We start from the raw sequence: 21,943 nt of genomic DNA, 5'->3' as shown, positions 1-21,943 counted from the left end.
CCCCGAACGTCTGCACGCATTTACATTCCTAGTTTGCGGAGAGAGAAAAAAATAATCATCACTAGTTTACAAACAATGGCCCCTAATGGTCAGTGCGTAATGGAGGTAAAATACCTTTTTAATTGACTTTTCAGTGCAAAAATAAAGTTTGAAGAGGATAATTCTGTAGAACAAGGACATTGCCCCTCCCTGTTATCCGTTACTGCTGTACAGATATGGTATTATTATGCAATTAGACTCAATGTCCCACCAGTTTATAAACTATATTAAGGTGCCTACACACGGGCAGATTTGTCAGATGAACGATTTGAACTATGAACGATTTCTGACTGCATTAAAATGAATGGAATCGTCCAAATCTGACTGCAAACACATCAGATGTCAGATGTCGTTATCTGACCATCGGGAACGCGCATCGTTCATACATGTCAGATTTCCCTTCAGATATGAACGATTTTTTAAATCGTTATCGTTCAGATCTGAAGAAAAATCTGACCGTGTGTATGCACCATAACTCTGCAGGGATTTTATTTATTTTTAAAGATACTTAAAATATTTGTTAACTCACAGTTATGCTGCCCATCCATTTAACGATGCGGGGGACGACGGCACCGTGGGGTGAAGTGCATACACTGAACGTTCAGACGTTCAGTGTATGCAGATCAATCATCCCCGAACATGGCAACCTGACGGCGATCGTCAGGTTGACCATCATGTTCGGGCGATGATTGATGTTAGAAACGACCAGCGGGCGCGCGCATCGCTGGTCGTTTCTAACCTTTTACTGCCCGATTTGTGGGCGATTACCAAGCGATGGAACGATAACGATCGTCGTTATCGCTCCATCGCTAGGTTTAATCGCCTAGTGGATGGGCAGCGTCACACATACTTTTCACTGATAGATGCGTAAAATTAAGTTTGTGGGGGAAGATTTTCTTTCCTCTGCACAGCAGACTTCCTGCCTGTAATATCGCAGTCAGCCATGCTTTGCAGAAATGTCTGGTAAACGTGAGGAGGTGCGCAGCAAATATAATTACAATAGTACAAAACCACCAAGGAATTTTTTTTTTTCTTCTTCTTTTTAGGTATGTTGTAGATATATATGTTAAGGTTATTAGTAGCTGATTTATGTGCAGAACGCTTGTGTTTTAGAGGCAGTGGTCCTTTATTAGATGTAGTTATCTCCCCCTCCTTTGTGTACCATAGAAATACAAAGTTGCTTTTAATGGGTCACAAAGAAGTTATGGGTTCCGGCTCCCCACCACGCAACAGAAACTGGGGGTATCCGGAATGTGTGGCTGCCCCCGCCCCTGGATTCTGTCCTCTGCGGCTCCCCTGGAAGCGCTGCCAGGATTTACAGCGCACCTTCCCAGGATAAGCTGTGCAGCGGATGCAGCAGAGATAGAGTTTCTGATGGTATCAGGCAAAGTTCAGAGCGTAGACACTGACCTCTTTGTTCCAGAAGAAAACAACACATCTTGTCACAGACACTGAGGAGGGGTGTTTGGCGATGCAGGGACCTGGACTGCCTCATTATAAGCTTAATTCTCTCCAGCAGGAAAAAAAAAAAAGGCAACGTCTTGTTATGTAAAGCAACATTGAACCATACACTGAATGATAAACTCCAAATACAGAACATCTTCCCGGCGCAGGAAACCATTTTTTTTTTTTCTGTTTTCCCTAATTGCTCATGACATCACGTTGGCTGCCCTGGTGTCATGCTTTTCCAGGTGGCACCAGGGAGGGGGTGAAGACACCAGCCAGCTCATGGTTTTTTTTGTTTTTTTTTTGCATCATCAGCAGTGCCCGGCTCTTTATCGTGCCGGCAAGACGCGGCTCGTCACAGTGATAAGCCAGAGCTGCCTAGCGCCAGCGCTCTCTCGGTTAGAGGGTCTTAGAAATATTGGAAGGAATAATTAGATTTCATATCGTTACTGACGCAGGCATCTGAGGATCAGGCAGATTAATTTCTCTTTCTCTGCGCTCATTAATATTCATTAGAGACGTGGAAAAGCTGAATCGGTCTCGGGCAGACTGTATTCTGTGGGAAGGTGCTGCCTTACAGGGATGAGCTGGGGCTGGGCTACTGTACAACCAATTTTAAATAAATGGCTTTATAAAATAAATCAGCCGGTCTTTGGGAATGTTCCCTGTGCATCTTTCCCACAAAGATTTTCATTGTGGGTTACCGGTATATGCAGAGTGCTCTGCTGTCACACAAGGTCGTGTAGCTGCTTTGTGTGCCCATGTAATAAGTGGGATTTAAATGACCGGAAAAAAAGACCTTTAATAGCGGTAGAGGACTAATAAACCAAATGAGGCCTTTCTGTGTAGCTGCTGAAAAACCGTTCAGTCTCTGGCACCTTTTCTCAGGTTAGCATGAAAATCACAGAGTACAACACTGTGACATCTTGATCGTAGTGATAAATCGGAGTGAAGGAATATGTTCCAAGTCTGTATCTAAAAGGAGAGGGGCGCCACCTACTGACCAGTTGCTAAAAGGACACATTTCACAGGCTTGCAGTCAACATCTGGCTTATTTGCATAGTAAATTGTCTATTAATAACTACATAATGCCAGACAGGGGGCTGACTATTGGGTAGTAAGAAAAGAGCGGCAAATACACAGTGAAAAAAGAGGCGCAGTGTAGCGGTGTCAGGCTCCTGTCACACTGATACAGGAAGTCACAGACTGAGAGTTATATAGTGGGAGGAGCAGGGTCCCCAGCAGCACAGAGTAGTGATGTCAGGCTCCTGTCACACTGATACAGGAAAACTGTGGTGTCAAGTGTAGCAAAAAATCTTACATCAGACATTTTAGTGTTTCTTTAAATAGGTGTTTTTGTTTCCGACTGCAGAGCGTTGCGCTATCGCTGGACCTAGATGATGACTGCTGGCTGAAAAACATTACTCTGGTCCCGTGTGAACTGGAAGCCAACTCGGTGTTGTACCGGAAAGGTGGGTCTCAGGGCTTAACTCTGTGTCACGTTCCCTGTACCATTATTTTATTGTTACTGACATTTACCCTCACCCCAATGTCCAGGTGACCAGATCTGGTGTAAGACCTCACAGGTCATACAGCAAGGTGAGGTCATCAGGTCCTTCCTCATGGCGGAACCTCAGGCCATCCCCAACTTCAGTGCGAAAGAGGAGCCCGGTGAGTCCTCCCAGGGAGCCAACGCCCTTCCTGAGTTCCAGCTGCTACCCCAGCAAGCAGGAATGGCTGCCATTCTGGCCACCGCAATTGTGAACAGTAAGTAGTGCCCCCTCGTTCAGTTCTTTCCGGGAATACTGCAGCGGCGCTGTAGATATCACCAGGAAACTGGCACGGCGGCCATTTTCCAGACGATGTACGCATGCGCAGTAGAATAAGCACTGGGCGCCATGTTACCGGAGACCTGTGCAGACTCTAGCACACAGCCAGAGTCTACTCACCTGTGCCGGCCCCTAGAGAGAAGGGGGCCCACACAGGCCCCTTCCTCTCTTAATACACCCTTGCTGGGGACAAGAGGCACTCCATGCCTCGGAGTTTTCGGCAGATCCTCTCATGCTCATTCAGGCCACTAAGTAGGTGATTGGTGTCATTTGACCAGATTTATAACTACTGTTTATTTTCTTTTATTGAGAAATATTTTACTGCATTATTATAAAGGACTGTAGCGGCCGCATAGTTTGGACTCAAACATCATCCTCGTGGAAACAGCGCCGCCTTGTGACCAAAATGTATCATGAAATCTGCTAATATACTTGCAGTAACTAGACCTCAGGGAAACAGTGCCCCTAGAGTCCAAACATATTTTGACATCTGGTAAAAGATCTTGCCTAGCAGTAAAACTCCCTCTCACATGGCAGTAACATTGCTTAATTATGTATACGTATATACTTGCTAAATTACTAGTAACGTTTCACCACAGTGTTTTTAGTTATTCCCTCCTGATGATCTCTCCCTTTATCTCAGAGGACGTCTTCCCCTGTAAGGATTGTGGCATCTGGTATCGCAGTGAACGGAATCTGCAGGCTCATCTGATGTACTACTGCGCCAGTCGCCAGAGTTCCACCTCCCCCTCGGTGGATGAAAAGCCCAAGGACACCTACCCCAATGAGCGGATATGTCCTTTTCCTCATTGCAGGAAGAGCTGTCCCAGCGCCAGCTCGCTAGAGATTCACATGCGCAGTCACAGCGGTGAGTATGGCGATGGCAGGAAGCCCGGTAGCCCAGGGCCTGTTAAACAACCATATCACGGTCTGCTGGTAAATGCAGTTCATTCAGATGATTTAGCACACAAGCATCTTACTTGGTGGAAGCTGTGCGTTATTATTCAGCCTTTATCCATAGCCACTGTAAATACATTTGTATGCAATTCACCTTTGGGATAAGGGATTTTTGTTTTTCATTTACAAGAATGAGAAATGTATTTTCTTGTAAAATCTGATCAAAACTTAAATTATTTGAGTGTTAGAAGGAAGGTGGTGATTTAAAGCTAACGTTCCAAAAAAAAGTTTTCACACGATGTAAGCTGAATACTTGTATCTTTGAGCCTGGAGACCGCCATGGACATCATTTTACACCTGTTTATTATGTGAAATTTAGTTAAGTTAACCTGCTTGAACCATTCCCATCTGGAGATGACCAAATCAGCATTTCCCTGCGCCAATTTCAGTTTAACATTCTTTAAAGTGGATGTTTCATGCAAACACCAGTTCAAGTGGGCACAGTTAGTTCTAGTGACAGATTTCCTATTTGAACTACTAGAACGGCTGCTCAGTCTGTCTCATCTGGCTGTGTCACATAAAATACCACTGGCAGTTGTGGAGGTGACGCCAACAACCACAAAAAAATAAGACGTACAGAATGGATAACAGCTAAAATGGAGACACTTCTATCCGTTAGTTGCTGACGCGCCTTTCAGGAGAAGTATCTACATAAATCTCCATTTATTTCAGTACTACACAAGATGAGGACAATACGGAATCGCTGGGGGACAATAAAGCCTGCAGCATGGTAGAATGGAGGTGATTTAAGGATACTTTCCAGACAAGCTCATCACATGGGCAGATGGGGAGATAAAATAAGAGCATTCGAGCGTCGGCTAGTGATTTAACCCCTTAGCTGCTCTGCTAGCCAGCTGTACCACATAGGAGAGCAAGCTCTTGTGACTGATGCTGCAGGCTGGTACGCAGGGGGTTAAGTTGAAGCCTTTTCTGCGTAAACGCCCTGATCAGAGAAGTATCTAATCTGCGGCCTCCTCCTACGTTTATAATACAGACCGATCCATTTCTTCAAAGTACCCCCTTCAGATGAATAGCATCACAGGGAGTAATCATCCCATCTTAATCAGAGAGCGGCGTACTCCTATTGCTTTGTGATAACGAGGACCCAGGGTGGTGCAGTGAGAGGCTAAATAACTGACGCTCTTATCTTCCGCAGGCGAGAGACCGTTTATGTGCCTGATCTGCCTGTCCGCTTTCACCACCAAAGCCAACTGCGAGCGCCATCTGAAGGTTCACACGGACACCCTCAACGGTAACTGGGCCAGCCCCCCCATGCCCTCATCCCATGCCACCTCTCTTTCCGCACTAAAGGGAACTAGTATCACAATGTAGTCAAAGGACAGCTACACCGGAGATGTATATAAAAAGCATATATATATATATTATATATATATATATATATATATATATATATATATATATATGAGGCTGATTCTGGGTCAGATGGAAAGTGTGTTTGCAAGTAGTCGCAGAAGCCCTAGTTACTACCTTATGGTAATGTAAGCTTCCGTCAGTATAGGCCAAAGCTTCTCAAACTCTGTCTTCAGGACCCCAAACAGTGCATGTTTTCCAGGTCTCCTCGTAGAATCACAAGTGGAATAATTAGCTCCACCTGTGGAACTTTCAAAATGTGGCAGTGAGTAATGAATACACCTGTGCACCTGCTGGGTAACCTGGAAATGTGTCAGTGAGTAATGACTACACCTGTGCACCTGCTGGGTAACCTGGGAAATGTGTCAGTGAGTAATGAGTACACATGTGCACCTGCTGGGTGACCTGGGAAATGTGTCAGTGAGTAATGACTACACCTGTGCTCCTGCTGGGTGACCTGGGAAATGTGTCAGTGAGTAATGAATACACCTGTGCACCTGCTGGGTGACCTGGGAAATGTGTCAGTGAGTAATGAATACACCTGTGCACCTGCTGGGTGACCTGGAAAATGTGTCAGTGAGTAATGAATACACCTGTGCTCCTGCTGGGTGACCTGGGAAATGTGTCAGTGAGTAATGACTACACCTGTGCACCTGCTGGGTGACCTGGAAAATGTGTCAGTGAGTAATGACTACACCTGTGCACCTGCTGGGTGACCTGGAAAATGTGTCAGTGAGTAATGAATACACCTGTGCACCTGCTGGGTGACCTGGGAAATGTGTCAGTGAGTGATGAATACACCTGTGCACCTGCTGGGTGACCTGGGAAATGTGTCAGTGAGTAATGATTACACCTATGCACCTGCTGGGTAACCTGGGAAATGTGTCAGTGAGTAATGACTACACTTGTGCACCTGCTGGGTGACCTGGGAAACGTGACCTGTGTGGGGTCCTGAGGCCCGAGTTTGAGACCCTCTGCTATAGGCACTTGCACCAGCCCCATGCTGGGTGCAGGAGAACCATCAGAAATAGGCTTCCCTTCCCCGTTAGCACCACTCAGAATTGCATGGAACTCAAGCGCCACTCCCAGAAATCAGAACAGTTCTGTGCGATCACATTTTCGCCGCACAGTTCCCGCCCTAAAACGTCCATTTCACGAAATTACAGATCAGCAAAAGATCCGTCCAAATCAGAATAGGACGAGCAGAGAGGTGCATCCAGCGCAGAATAAGCCCCATGTATGTACATGTTTAGAGTAATGTGATATGTGACACCTGTATATCTGTGTGCTCCTGAGTCTGTATATTGGAGACTGCGCTGAGTAATGTGATATGTGACACCTGTATATCTGTGTGCTCCTGAATCTGTATATGGGAGACTGCGCTGAGTAATGTGATATGTGACACCTGTATATCTGTGTGCTCCTGAGTCTGTATATTGGAGACTGCGCTGAGTAATGTGATATGTGACACCTGTATATCTGTGTGCTCCTGAGTCTGTATATGGGAGACTGCGCTGAGTAATGTGATGTGTGACACCTGTATATCTGTGTGCTCCTGAGTCTGTATATGGGAGACTGCGCTGAGTAATGTGATGTGTGACACCTGTATATCTGTGTGCTTCTGAGTCTGTATATGGGAGACTGGGCTGAGTAATGTGATATGTGACACCTGTATATCTGTGTGCTCCTGAGTCTGTATATGGGAGACTGTGCTGAGTAATGTGATAGGTGACACCTGTATATCTGTGTGCTCCTGAGTCTGTATATGGGAGACTGCGCTGAGTAATGTGATGTGACACCTGTATATCTGTGTGCTCCTGAGTCTGTATATGGGAGACTGCGATGAGTAATGTGATATGTAACACCTGTATATCTGTGTGCTCCTGAGTCTGTATATAGGAGACTGCGATGAGTAATGTGATATGTGACACCTGTATATCTGTGTGCTCCTGAGTCTGTATATAGGAGACTGCGATGAGTAATGTGATATGTGACACCTGTATATCTGTGTGCTCCTGAGTCTGTATATGGGAGACTGTGCTGAGTAATGTGATATGTGACACCTGTATATCTGTGTGCTCCTGAGTCTGTATATGGGAGACTGGGCTGAGTAATGTGATATGTGACACCTGTATATCTGTGTGCTCCTGAGTCTGTATATAGGAGACTGCGATGAGTAATGTGATATGTGACACCTGTATATCTGTGTGCTCCTGAGTCTGTATATGGGAGACTGCGCTGAGTAATGTAATATGTGACACCTGTATATCTGCGTGCTCCTGAGTCTGTATATGGAGACTGCGCTGAGTAATGTGATATGTGACACCTGTATATCTGTGTGCTCCTGAGTCTATGGGAGACTGCGCTAAGTAATGTGATATGTGACACCTGTATATCTGTGTGCTCCTGAGTCTATGGGAGACTGCGCTGAGTAATGTGATATGTGACACCTGTATATCTGTGTGCTCCTCAGTCTGTATATGGGAGACTGCGCTGAGTAATGTGATATGTGACACCTGTATATCTGTGTGCTCCTCAGTCTGTATATGGGAGACTGTGCTGAGTAATGTGATATGTGACACCTGTATATTTGTGTGCTCCTGAGTCTGTATATGGGAGACTGTGCTGAGTAATGTGATATGTGACACCTGTATATCTGTGTTCTCCTGAGTCTGTATATGGAGACTGTGCTGAGTAATGTGATATTTGACACCTGTATATCTGTGTGCTTCTGAGTCTGTATATGGGAGACTGTGCTGAGTAATGTGATATGTGACACCTGTATATCTGTGTTCTTCTGAGTCTGTATATGGAGACTGTGCTGAGTAATGTGATATGTGACACCTGTATATCTGTGTGCTCCTGAGTCTGTATATAGGAGACTGTGCTGAGTAATGTGATATGTGACACCTGTATATCTGTGTACTCCTGAGTCTGTATATGGGAGACTGCGCTGAGTAATGTGATATGTGACACCTGTATATCTGTGTGCTCCTGAGTCTGTATATGGGAGACTGCGCTGAGTAATGTGATATGTGACACCTGTATATCTGTGTGCTCCTGAGTCTGTATATGGGAGACTGCGCTGAGTAATGTGATATGTGACACCTGTATATCTGTGTGCTCCTGAGTCTGTATATGGGAGACTGTGCTGAGTAATGTGATATGTGACACCTGTATATCTGTGTGCTCCTGAGTGTATATGGAGACTGCGCTGAGGGGGGGGGTGTTGTGTGTGTGTGTCCCCTACATTATTTACCCTACTATTGCTTTTCAATATGACCCGCCAACATTCATTTAAGGTGCGGAGGGATGGAGGTACTGGTAGTTTTTAAAGTAATGGAAACTGATGGACTGCCGAGCAGTTGAAGAAAGAGATCGAGGGCCTGATTCAAAGATTTACGCAAAAGCTGTCGCAACTGCGATTCCATACGCATCGGACTTACGAAAATATGCAATTATCTCAGCCGCCGTCTTGTACACCGACACAGCGGTATCATACAAATACGGGAGCGTCGGTACCACTGGTCACACGTGGAACTCCTGAGTCTATGCGGTGACAGAGTGAGTGTCTCCCCTAAGATGCCAGCGCCTCTCTCGTTGCCAAAGATCCCGCAGAGGCGCACTAAGGCACGCCCAGGAAATGGTCCCAACACTATCTGCCAATAGGGTGGTGCGTACCTGTGCTTGTTGGGTCTGACAGGTGCTTTGCTCTACCAAGGATGGAAGGTCCAGGTGTTTCGGCCCCGTTGTCATAGTGTTTCCATGGCGCAGCAGTGTAGATGTGTTCCCGAGTTCTCCGTGGATGAAAGTTACTGGTTTTACCTTATCCCAATGGGGGTATCTCGCGGGTGTCCTTGGTGCACTGGAAGTAATTATATTGATTGTCCTTGTAGTAGGGTATTTCTTGTTGTGAAGGGGCGGCACGATTGCTTTGTTATTTAGGTACAGCAGTGCAGGGTGTAATCTGAAACGTTATTGGTGCAGTGGTTAAAATGGGATTTGCTGTGAGAACAGCCGTGGTCACTGCTTTTGTTCTAGACGGCAGGAGTAGTGGTGAGTACAATCCAGTCTGTGTTCAAGCTGCTAGAGGGGGGGGAGCGGGTACTAATTACCCAGGTTTCCCCTGGCACAGCTCTCTACGCCCCTGGCCGCTAGTCTCTGTGCGTGGGTCATTTAGGCCAAGTGATTGCAACTAGTGTCCTCTCGTTGCTGCGCGGTGTCTATATAATAAAGACATCTCTGTGATTATGCGCAAATACAGATTAAATCATGCAGCATACGCATCAAAGGGAGGTTCACAAAACTAACCAATTAAAACAATGGCACGATAATATAATGCAACAAATGCGCAAAACCTGTCATCATAAAAGGATAATCGCCCTTAAAAGTCCAGAATCATGATAAATCTGCAAGTCCTTTCCTGTACGGTGATTTGTGAGTCAGTCAGTATAGATCCTCCTCATCCCAATAAGTCATGTAGTGAAGGAATGAGGAGTATCCGGAACTCTGTATACACCCCTGACATAAGACCTGGCCCGCTGAGTACATGGTGCCCCCCCCCCCCCCCCCATACACATGCTGATATGTTATATGCTTGCTGTAATGTTATACTTGTGAGTGCATTTAATTAAAATCCTTTTTAATGGTATAAAAGGTCTGCACTACTGGTTCTCTGTTTTTTCTTTTGCATTTTTTCCACCTGTATCGTGTAATTCGGATGGTCATTGCTGGATACTTATGCTGGAATTATCCTTCACCAAATGACTTATTGGAATGAGGAGGATCTATACTGACTGACTCACAAATCACCGTAGAGGAAGGATTTGCAGATTTATCTGGACTCTGGACTTTTAAGGCTGATTATGCTTTTAGGATTACATGATGACAGGTTTTGCGCATTTGTTGCATTATATTATTGTGCCATTGTGCGGTGTCTATGTAATTCCACGCTGTTCAGTTCTAGAATGGGACCTCTTCAGGGATGTGCGAGGAGTTCCATCGGGATACGGTTAGACCCCTCATTTTTGTGATTACAGAACTCGCGTACAATCCTGAACACATCCACACTTAGGGCCGGATTCTGAGGCGGTCGCGGTGTCAATGCCGCACACAGTGGGCCGATGTTTTAAGTCTGTATCCCAGCTGTTCAGGTCCAGACATTGGTTGAGACAATGCCATGCGGCATCAGTGCCCATGCATGGCGGCCTAATGCCCTAAGTGACTTTATATCGTTGTGTCCATTTTGTTGTCCACTATGGTTACATCCCCCGTTCAATTAATAAATGTTGGGGGTCCACTTTGAAAGCGTGAATCCTGTCTGTGATTTCTCCTGACGGCTGATGTACAAAACACGTGAGCTGATAGAATGCCTGATACTGAGGAGTGACCTCGCTCTAAGTCTCCTTTACTCTTTGTCTCAGGTGTCTGCCATGGATGTGGTTTCATCTCCACCACCCGTGACATTCTGTACAGCCATCTGGTAACTAACCACATGATCTGCCAACCAGGGTCCAAGGTCGATGTGTATCCGGTTGTGAAAACACTACCGTCAGCCAAGCCAGCAAATCCGAGTACGTCTGAGTAGGCGCTTTCCCTCTTCTCTGTGAATCATCGGTAGAACAGTGACCTTTTGCATTTGTGCATTATTAGGCAGAAGCCGATATAACTCTCCTCATCTAGGAGAAGCAGAATAATCAGCTGTAGACTCCCTTGAATCAAGGCTTCCGCCCCCATGAGGAACATTACAGCAAGCCAGTTATACACACACAACATAGGCAGTGTACTAAGTCATTAGGATCTAGTGCCCTCACTGAGGCAGGAGGCATGGAGTACTACATTGATGGGCTGCAGTCTCATTAATAATGGTTGGCACCACGGCGTGTACAGTAGCTGCTGGATACACTTCAAAGCATCTCCCAGACTAAAGAACATATGTTTATTAAGCAGGAGCAGCCCCATTAAAAATGATGAGCTAAAAGTCTCTAATATATATATATATATATATATGAGGGAGAGAGAGAGTTTATAAAATATCCCTTTGTCCCTTTTTATTTTTTTTAAGAAGTCTCAAATTTAGGCCATGTTGGGAAAGTTTCAGGTTGTCCTAAAGATGTGGGATAGTAATATGGCCAAGGGGTATTGACTACATTCCCATTCGGGGTACCAATCTGCTGCCAATCTGCCAAGCAGCTTACACTGGCAGCGGCGTAACTAGGGTCTTTGGCGCCATGGGCAGCATGAAAAAATTGTACACACCCCCCCCCCCAACTGTGAGGCAATGGGGGCATGGCCACTATAAAATGATGGCGTGGGGAACATTTCTTTCCATTCCATATGCACCTTAATATCCCCAGTAGTAGTCCCCTTTATGCAATGCCCCCAGAGTAGTAGTGCCCCTTATGCAATGCCTCGAGTACAGGGATGGGGAACCTCAGGCCCGGGGGCCGTATAAGGCTCGCGGAATCATTTGGTCTAGCCCTCTGAGCTTTTTTCAGCTAGCCTCATCTGGCACCCTGCAGCCAGAATCTATGCAGCAGTGCCGCCTGGATCGTCCTTCAGACGCTTCAAACGGTCACACCGCTGCCCTTACAGCTCCCCGGAGCATCCTCAGGATGCTCCAGGCATTGCAGTAATCTCTGGCGATTGTGGCCCCGCCCCCATGTGACTTCACAGAGGGGGCGTGGCCTGCAAATAATGTTCTATATATCAAAATGGCCCCCGACAGAAAAAAGGTTCCCCACCCCTGCTCTAGTAGTGCCCCGTATACAGTGCACCTTACACATAAAAGACACATACGCACACCCAACACTATACTTACCTGAATCCCCGCTCCTGCCGCCCTCCTACTGCTCCCGCTCAGCACTATGGGGTTACGCTACTACACACTGGGAGGTTTATTTCCAGTAGGGCAATGATATAAAGCACAGGAGCAACAGTGGAATTAAGATAAATAAAACAGATGTCTATAAGTGACTTGGTCAAAGTTTTGGGTGTATATTTACTATACCACTGTTTGTCATAGCCGCAGATGATGGGGGACATTTAAGTGTGTGTGTAACAGAAAAAAATCCCTGTTTCTTCTTTAGTAATGTTTTCCTCTACCATTTCCACAGCTGTAAATCCGGCATCTGCCTCCAGTCTTCTGACCTGCAGCCTCTGTGGCTTCCTGGCTGACGGGCTTCCGGGTCTCCAGCAACATGCGGTCACTCACACTACAGCTCCTGTTCCTTTTACAGCTCAGTCTGTCAAGTCCCCGTCAGATCCTGAAAGGGAGCAGCCTCCTGAGGTCTTGAAAAATGGTGACGCTATGTCACCCGTGTCCTCCTCCAGTAGTGAGGAGCCTCCATTTAAAGTAGTCAAAATTAAAGAAGAACCAGAACCAGAACAAGCGATCAGCGAACCTGGTGCTGCCAGCTGTGAGACTGGAGACGGCGCGGCATTGGTGCCATCCCCTGCTGTGAAAGTGAAAACTGAAATCTGCAGTCCCACCCCTGGATCTAGCCCTGTTCCCGCTGAGCCCGGAGCAGCAGCAGCTGGTGGTGGGACAGTTATCTTGCCACACTATGTCTTTGGGCATGAAGCATCTCCAGCCATAGTTCCACAAGCTTCTGAGATCCTAGCCAAGATGTCCGAGCTCGTACACAGCCGTTTGAAACAAGGGCAAGCGATTTCCTCCGCTGGATTTTCAGGGACACCAGTACCTAAGGGTGCTACTTGTTTTGAGTGTGAAATCACCTTTAACAATATCAATAACTATTATGTACACAAAAGACTTTACTGCTCTGGGAGACACGTGTCAGACGAGAGTCCGGCCAGTAGCCGGAAAGTGAAGGTGGTGCCTGTACGAGCGTCTGTAGCTCCTGGAACCTCTACGCTACCCATTGTTGATGATCAGAGGACAACCCCACCTCAAGAAGAAGCTGGAGGAGAGAGTAATGCTCCTACTGTGTCGATAAAAGTAGAGGAGGGTGTCGGTGCAGAAAATGAGGCGGCGGGGTCCGGCCAAAATAGTGATGGCAGCCAGACTTCCAGCTCGCTGGAGGGCCCAGTTGAGGATCCAACACGCACGGTGTGTGAAGCTTGCAACATCTGTTTCAGCAGACATGACACTTACGCAGTACACAAACGTTATTACTGTGCATCCCGTCATGATCCTCCTCTGCGCCGCAGTGGGATCAACAAGCCTGGGCTGCCATACACACCTCAACCAGCTCCACGAACGCGTAAACGACGCAAGCTTTACGAAATCCATGGAGTAAACCCAGCAGAGGCAACTGCTCAGTCATTACTGCCCATCATGCCGGGCCTTATACCAGCACCTGCTATACCCTCTCCCAGTTCTAGCCCAGATGCTGCGGATGGGCCTATCGACCTAAGCAAAAAGCCTCGTCTGTTGGTTGAAGCACCGTTGACCTCTCCGGCTGCTGCCGTGGTTCCCCTGGCAGATTACCACGAATGTACTGCGTGTCGGATCAGTTTCAACAGCCTCGAAAGCTACCTGGCACATAAGAAGTTTTCCTGTCCTGCAGCAACTTTACAGCAAAAGGCTCTGCAGCAACTTCAGAAAATTAAATCCCCCTCAAATGCAACTGGAAAGATCGGGGAAGATGTAGTGAGAGTGAAAGTGGAGAGAAGAGCCACTTCAAGTCCAGCATCGGTGACTGAGACCACCCAGCCGCTCGTTGTGCCGTATACAGCTGTTCCGGATTGCAAACCACTTCTACAGTACTCTGCTGCAGCAGAAGCATCTCCATCTGCTACAGCCACATGTCCCTATTGCCCTCCGAATGTAGTAATTCGAGGCGACCTACTTGAACATTTCAGGAGTGTCCACGGCCTGCTGTTAGCAAAACCCACCATAGGTCACCGTCTGCAAGGCACAGTAATGGAGGTTTTATTGCCTGCTCGGGTGCAACCAAGTAGCATATCTGAGAGCAGCTTGCCTAGTCCTCCTGTCTCATCATCATCTCCACTACAACTTCCCGGGCTCCAAAAAGACAATACAAACAACAAAGATGCCACATCCTCCTCCTCCTCTTCATCAGCCAGTGGTAGTCCGGTTTCAACTACCACTCCACGGCCGGTGTTGACCAGCACCCCTAGACCCTTGTTGCCAAGCTCCCCAGCCCTTCCTTTAAATCCTTTGGTGGAAAACCATAGGGAAGATGGACTCAGGGTGTCCACTCATGCTCTGCTGCCTGGGGATAAAGCAATGCAGCCCCCAAAGGCTGGTCTAACGTCTCCATTGCCCAATGGGAACCACAGGTATTGCCGCCTCTGCAACATCAAGTTCAGTAGCCTGTCGACTTTCATCGCTCACAAAAAATACTACTGTTCATCTCATGCTGCGGAACATGTCAAATAAACGTTGGAGATTTTATGAGAAGTGGTTTTAAAGCACTAAATTGACTGAGTGATTGGGGACATACATACATACATGCATATATGTTCTGTACTTTCCAAGTACAGCTTGTGGATGAGTAATAGTACCAGTGTAAGGATAAACCGCAGTCTAAGTGACACACTTAATCTGTAGGTCAGTCTACCGGTATTGGAGCATGACCGTTTTGTTGGACTTACTTGCTGTATGACAGCACCATGGACATCCCACCGCTTAGCATGAGAGTATCATGGACTATAGAGCATACCTTCTCTTATCCGTTCTGTGACAACAGAAAGCATTCCGTTCCTGATGCACCAACGCGTTTCACATCCTTGAAGACATGCTCTGTTTGTTACTGAAACACATGAAGACTGCACAACTCTCAGTCCAGTTACTTGGTGAATGCCTCCCAATTGTTAAGCACAATAACTGTTACAAAGAATGAAAACCGTGCAGACAAATGTCTTTGTTACAGGGCTGGGGAGGGAATAACTTTTTTTAATAAGTTATTTTTGAACTGTATTTAAATGAAAGTTGAGGGGAAAAACTGACTGTTTTTTCCTGTCTTTTGTTTTTCTTTTCTCTTTTGTAGTGAAAACTCCACGTTTGGAAAATATTTTCATTTTTCCAGTAACAATGGAGTAAAAACTTAATTGTGGCGAGTGAGGCATGGTGTATCCTGTGAGACCTTTTCTTTTTATATATATATATTTGAAATTTCTAGGCTTGTTTTGAGTAGGACCATCAGCCCAAATCTTGTCACACATGTTGATCGTTCTCTCAGGGCTGAAAACCAGATTATGTCTAGGAACGCGACACGTTCTTTTGGGATCTTATGGCAGGAGGTGGTGATATGGTGCAGTAGGTACTTAGAGATACATTGTTCATCTCTGACAACCGGAAACCACTGCTACCTGCTGCCTTCTACTTTTTACAAACCATAAGATGAAACATAGGTTGTTTCAGTTGTATCCAGAATTTCAACTTTTTTTTTTTTTTTTTTTTTTTTATTAAATCTTTTTCCACAATGGCTGAGGAGATAATTTTCAGTACAGTCAGGTGCTTTTAATCAGTTTATCTACATTTAAAAAAAAAAAAAAAAAAAGTGATACAACCAAACTTAATGTTGAACCGACAAGGATCTCCCCTACAAACTAATAGGCAAATGGTAGGTGCCGTTAGATGATGGGTTCATAGCCAGACTTGTTTTGGAATGGTCCATGTGAATGAAAAATAAAGGGCACTTATAACTTTTATGACCAAAAGGTATTGCCTCCCAACTGTCACTGACTATGTGACCTATTAGAACTGTGGATGCTCACCCGTGACCCAGGAGAAGGGACAGGACATCTAAAAGCACTATATGAAGCAGCCAGGAAGTATTGTCTCCTTTCCGTCTGATCCCTACGCAGACTTTTTTTTTTTTTTCTTAAATAGGTGTATTTTTTACATGGCATTATTATATATGACCAAAACTGGAAGAAGAAAAATAAAACAAACAAGTTGTGTTTAAAATAGTCCTTAAATATATTTATATATTAATATAGATACCAGGAGCACTGATTCACAAATAGAACACACATTTCTGGTGACTAACGAGTGTGTATAATTCTGTACATAAATAAAGCCTGTGTATATTATATCTTCATGTCGTATCGTTCTTGGCTAATTTCAGTCTAAACTTTGATCTCCAGATACTTCAAAGACGGTTTTCGGTACTCTCTAAGCTCCCGATTAAGGCCATGATGTAAAGGTTTCCTGCATTGTGCTTATGTGAATGAATGGATAATTGCAACTAAGCATGATTATTGTTTTTTTTGTCTCTTTATGAAAATTTTCACACGAAAGTACAACAAATAATAAATGACAAACCAGTCACTAACACACTAACCCCAGATTACAGTCCAAAAAAATGGAAAATACAATATAGCCAACGTAATGCCAAAAAAGATTTTTTTTATATATATATATATATATATATATATAAAATAATCTTTTATTCAGTACTTGTCAAAAGTCTGAGCACACCAGTATATTTTAAGGAATTTTCAATTTAACTGCACAGTAACTAAATAAATCCAGTTTTATTGGCTTTGTTTACAAAATAAACAACTGAACAATAAGGAAATTAAAAAAAAAATACTTGTTTTGACTTTTAGGCAAGTTTATTTAGGTAGTTTTAGGTAGTCTGCTTTCATTGAAGTGACGACCCTTAGCTTTGATAAGCGCTTTGCATATCCTTGGCATCCTATTTACTAATTTTTCCAGCTTTTGGCGATCCATTCGACTCCAGCAGCTTTGAAGAACCTCCCAGAGGCCCTCAGTGTTGGTAGGCATCTGTTTTCGGATTTCCCTATCTAGTTCTTCCCACAAAAGCTCGATGGGTGAGACATCTGGTGATTGAGGTGGCCATTCCATTTTTGTTACGACTTGAGCGTCTTCTTTCGTTTGCAAATAATTAGTACACAACTTGGACGTATGTTTGGATCGTTACCTTGTTGGAAAACGAAGTTCTGACCCACAAGTCGCCTTTCGGAGAGAATTGCATGACGCACTAATATGTTGTGGTATACATTTTGATCCATTATTCCGTCGATTCTGACTAAGGCCCGTATTCAATTTGAGGCGGAAAGTCCCAACTTTTCGCCTGCTGGACTTTTTGCCTCCTTCGCCTGTTTTCCAGGCGGAAAAGTATCACGCACGTGCCCGCTTTTCCCCGTATACAATTCCAAAGTAGGAGAAATCGGGAACAGGCAAAACTTGGATCGGCGAAAATATACAGGAATTTTCAGGAAATAATTGTAGGACCCTCCCCCCTCTAAAGATGTTCAGACCTGGGGGATCACTATGGGTACCCTCGTTTTTGCCTGCAGAAGAAAGTCAGGTTTTTAAATAGCCGTGGCAGGTGTTTTTTTTCCCGACATTGAAGAAGTGATGCAGAAGAGCACTTATGCTTTTTTTTTTTTCTTTTTTAAAAGTGGTCCCATCAAATTTGGGGTACATGAAAATGGGTACTAGCATATTTTTAAATCCCTAAACTAATTTTTTTTTAAATTCTGCAAAAATGCACCTGCCGTTAATAGCCTATTCTAGAAAACACCTGCCGCATACTTACAGAATACCCCTGAACCTATTTCCCTATTTTTAAACACTGTTCCCCCTTTTTATTTTCTCTCCCCAAAATTTTAAATGATTTTCTACTTCAGGGTCCATAGGGTATCCACAGGATACCTTGGGGTATAGGTGTGACGTCAGTCGCAGGGCACCAAAGAGTTAAGCTTTCAGCCTCCCAGGATGCACTAGGTCCCCCTCCTATACCCCGCCCCCGAGCCAAGGCACCTCAGTTTAGTTTGGTGCCCGGCCGGAGTCGGGTGCACCTGTTGGAGTGGGGGCTACAAGAGCCCCTGAAGCTTTTTCTTCATGCAGCTGTGGCTGCACATCTGGATGAACAGCATGGACAGTCAGTCCTGACGTCCATGCTGTCTTCCCTACACCCCGCCGGTACCAGAACGCCGGTACTGATCCGGGGATGCTGGTGGGCATCTGGGGTCACAGCTACCGGTGACCCCAGATGTTCCGGACCATGGCCGGATTCAAGGGGGACAGAGGTAAGCAGCGGGGTCCCGCGGTGGGTCCCCACTGATCACATGGTCCTAAGTCCCCAGGCAGGGGGCTCCCTGGGGACTGGCTGCAGCGTGGAGCCAGGCGACCAACCTGCGCTTCCACTACCCCCTGGGACAGCGGACCGCAGCAGAGCGGTAGCGCTGCGCCGTCACAGGGGTTAAATGCATGCCAGGGGAGCGCGCCTTCCCTGTCTCACAGCCGGCGCCTCCCCCGCTGCACACAGCCCTCTCTGCACTGTGCTGACTGGCCCTGTGTCAGCGCTCCTCCCCCAGGCCAGCCTTCTCTCTGCTCCTCGGCGGCCATCTTTTCAGAAGCATGGTGAACGCTGCTGGAAGCCTGCATTGGAAGCATCGTGGTCTGGGTCCCCCCGCATACCTCTCCTCCGCTGTGGTCAGGTCTGTGTATGCAGCGCTGTGTCCTACCAGGCCCTGTGTCTGTGTAGTTGTGATCAGCGCTGTTAGTTTAGGAATTGATTTTCTTTGCATTGTATGTGACTGTGCTAGCGCTGCTGCCTGTAACTTTTCTTCTCAAGACTGTCAGCTTTATTACTGTCCCTGTTCTTTCTGCTAAGCCCTTGCGGTGCGGTGCTGCAGGGTGGTCTCTCGCCTATTTAATATATAATTGGTGAGAGGGGTCACATACGTGGTGCCATCATGTCTGAAAGTGATTTTCCCTTCCGGCTACAGTGTACCACGTGTAAAGTACCGTTAGCGGAGGGGGAGGGTAGCGCGGAGGGCCTTTGCCGGCAGTGTTTGTCCATGGCGCGGCCTCTTACGGTTACAGCACCGGTACAGGAGCCGCCCTGGGCTTGTTTCGCTCAGGCGCTAACAGCTTTAGTGGGCCACTTAGCTCTGCAGCCCGCGTTTACTCCGATGGGTTTGTCCCAGCAGTCTGTGGTGTCGTCACCCATGCAGGGTTTCCCACGACAATTGGTGGTACCCCACAGTCTCCCTATTTCCCCGCTCCCGGTTTCTCAGGAGCCAGCGTGGGTTAACTCCCTGACGAGTTCTGTACAGCACTTGTCGAATGTGTTGCAAGGGGAGTCTGTGATGCGGCCTCATAAACGGCCGGTGGCGTCTCTGTCCGCTCCTTATGAGGATGACGAAGGGACGTCTGATGATGGGGAGATTCTGGATCCTTACGATCAGGAACCTCTCCATACTAAGGACGCTGATGCTAAGTCCAAAGTATATATTCCTGGACTTATTCGGGCGGTCCGCACAGCCTTGGTAATTGAGGACGAAGTTCCCCCAGCGGCTAAGTCTAAGTATGCCTTTTTCAAAGACGTGAAGGGCGATGCCACAGTCTTTCCTCTTTCGGGTCAGTTGGTGGACCATTTAGAGGAGGCGTGGAAACAACCTGGCAAAAGATACCAGCCGCAGAGACGCCTGGCGGTGGCTTATCCGTTCGCGGATAATTATTTTGCTAAGTGGGAATCCCCTCCACAGGTGGATTCTCACGTGACCCGTCTTGTCCGTAGTGCCACATTGCCGATGCCATCCATGTCCTCCCTTAAGGATGCTACGGACCGCAAGGTGGAAATCTGCCTGAAGTCCGCTTATTCCCTTGCAGGGGGGGCAGCACGGCCGGCTATGGCCATTTGCTGGGTTGCCAGAGTGATGGAGCGCTGGGCGGATTCATTAGAGGCTTCTTTTGATTCCGACTGTCCGGCCGAACAGGCGGAGTTGATTGGCAATCTCCGTGATTCGGCCACCTACATCAACGAGGCGGTTCTACACATTAGTACTCTGGTGTCTAGAATTTCTTCAGCAGTGGTAGCTGCTCGTCGCACCTTGTGGCTGCGATCCTGGAAGGCGGACGCAGATTCCAAGAAGGGTCTGGAAGCGTTGCCGTTTACCGGAGAAGTTCTCTTCGGCCCGGATCTGGATAAGATTGTGGCCACGCTGGCGGCAGCCAAATCGGCTTGTCTCCCGTCGGCCGCTGCTCCTTCTGGGTTTCTTGACCATCGTCCTTTCGGTCATCTAGGGCCCAGGGCAGGCCCAAACCACAGTCGTTTCCTCATCAGGCTGGCCCTAGGAAATCGGTCAAGCCCCGGAAGCAGGCATTGAGTACCAGACGTCCGGCCCCCAAGCCAGATGACAAGCCTGCGGCCTGACGGTCCGGGCCTCCCTTTGGGGGATCCCAGGGTGGGAGGCCGCCTGCTGCAGTTCGCCCAGTGTTGGTCGGTCACTACGACAGACACTTGGGTTCTGGAGGTGGTCTCCCACGAGTACACCCTCTCCTTCCGGCACAGACCCCCGGCTCGATTCTTCACCACGGGTCTACCATCAGACCGGAACAAGGCTACGGAGCTGCGGAAGGTATTGCACACTATGCTCCAGGCTGGAGTTATAGTGCCTGTTCCATTCTCCCAGAGGGGCCAGGGTTTCTATTCAAATCTTTTTTTGGTACAGAAACCCAATGTGTCGTATCGTCCGATTCTCAACCTCAAAGCACTCAACAAGTCTTTGCGGGTACCGAAGTTTCGGATGGAGACCCTACGGTCCATCATTCTGGCACTGGAACCTGGGGACTACATGGTGTCATTGGACATACAGGATGCTTACCGGCATGTCCCTATTCTTTTGCGCCATCAACAGTTCCTCAGGTTTGCAATCCGCAGCGACCACTTCCAGTTTCGGGCGTTACCTTTTGGCCTGGCGACAGCACCACGTGTTTTCACCAAGGTGATGGCGGTCATGGCGGCTTCTCTGCGGCTGCAGGGAGTCCGCATGTTCCCGTACTTGGACGACCTGTTAATTGGTGGCGGGATCTCCAGAGCTCCTGTTACGCCACTTGGACCTGACCATTGCCCTGCTGCAACGGCACGGCTGGCTGATCAACTGGCAGAAGTCCACTCTAATCCCGTCTCGGAGGATTCTGCATCTTGGAGCCTTATTGGACTCGGGACAGCAAAAGATCTTCGTGACGGAGGAAAAGATCTCTGCTTTACAGTCACGGGTGCGCAGTTGTCTGCACAGCCGCCGGGTGTCTCTACACTCGGCGATGAGGTTACTGGGCTCCATGGTGTCGGTGTTCGACATGGTGGAATATGCCCAGTTTCACTCCAGACCTCTGCAGCACCTGATCCTGTCAAAGTGGAACGGGCTGCCTCAGTCTCTGAAGTCCCAGACGATTGTGTTCACCCCGGAGGTTCGCCTGTCCCTTGCTTGGTGGTTACAGACGACCCACCTTAGCGAGGGACGTCCGTTCTGGGTTCCAAATTGGGTCCTGTTGACAACGGACGCCAGTCTTCGGGGCTGGGGAGCAGTTTCGGGTCCACATCTGTTCC

General features: G+C 47.1%; 1 protein-coding gene across 1 annotated transcript in view; it reads left to right on the top strand.

The window, feature by feature from the left end:
• ZFPM1 (zinc finger protein, FOG family member 1) overlaps nt 1-16,648 on the top strand; it is a 137,987-nt gene extending 121,339 nt beyond the window's left edge. The window contains exons 6-11 of the mRNA XM_088448006.1: nt 2,858-2,957; nt 3,043-3,252; nt 3,958-4,182; nt 5,428-5,523; nt 11,066-11,215; nt 12,758-16,648. Of these exons, the coding sequence (XP_088304132.1) occupies nt 2,858-2,957; nt 3,043-3,252; nt 3,958-4,182; nt 5,428-5,523; nt 11,066-11,215; nt 12,758-15,009 (3,033 nt within the window). The 3' untranslated portion in view covers nt 15,010-16,648. The remainder of the gene's footprint in view (nt 1-2,857; nt 2,958-3,042; nt 3,253-3,957; nt 4,183-5,427; nt 5,524-11,065; nt 11,216-12,757) is intronic.
• Nucleotides 16,649-21,943: the final 5,295 nt, after the last annotated feature.

Source organism: Taudactylus pleione, unplaced genomic scaffold, assembly GCF_031769625.1.
Source record: "Taudactylus pleione unplaced genomic scaffold, aTauple2 ptg000447l, whole genome shotgun sequence".
Lineage (NCBI taxonomy): Eukaryota > Metazoa > Chordata > Amphibia > Anura > Myobatrachidae > Taudactylus > Taudactylus pleione.
This window is presented reverse-complemented; position numbering and strand designations above follow the sequence as displayed.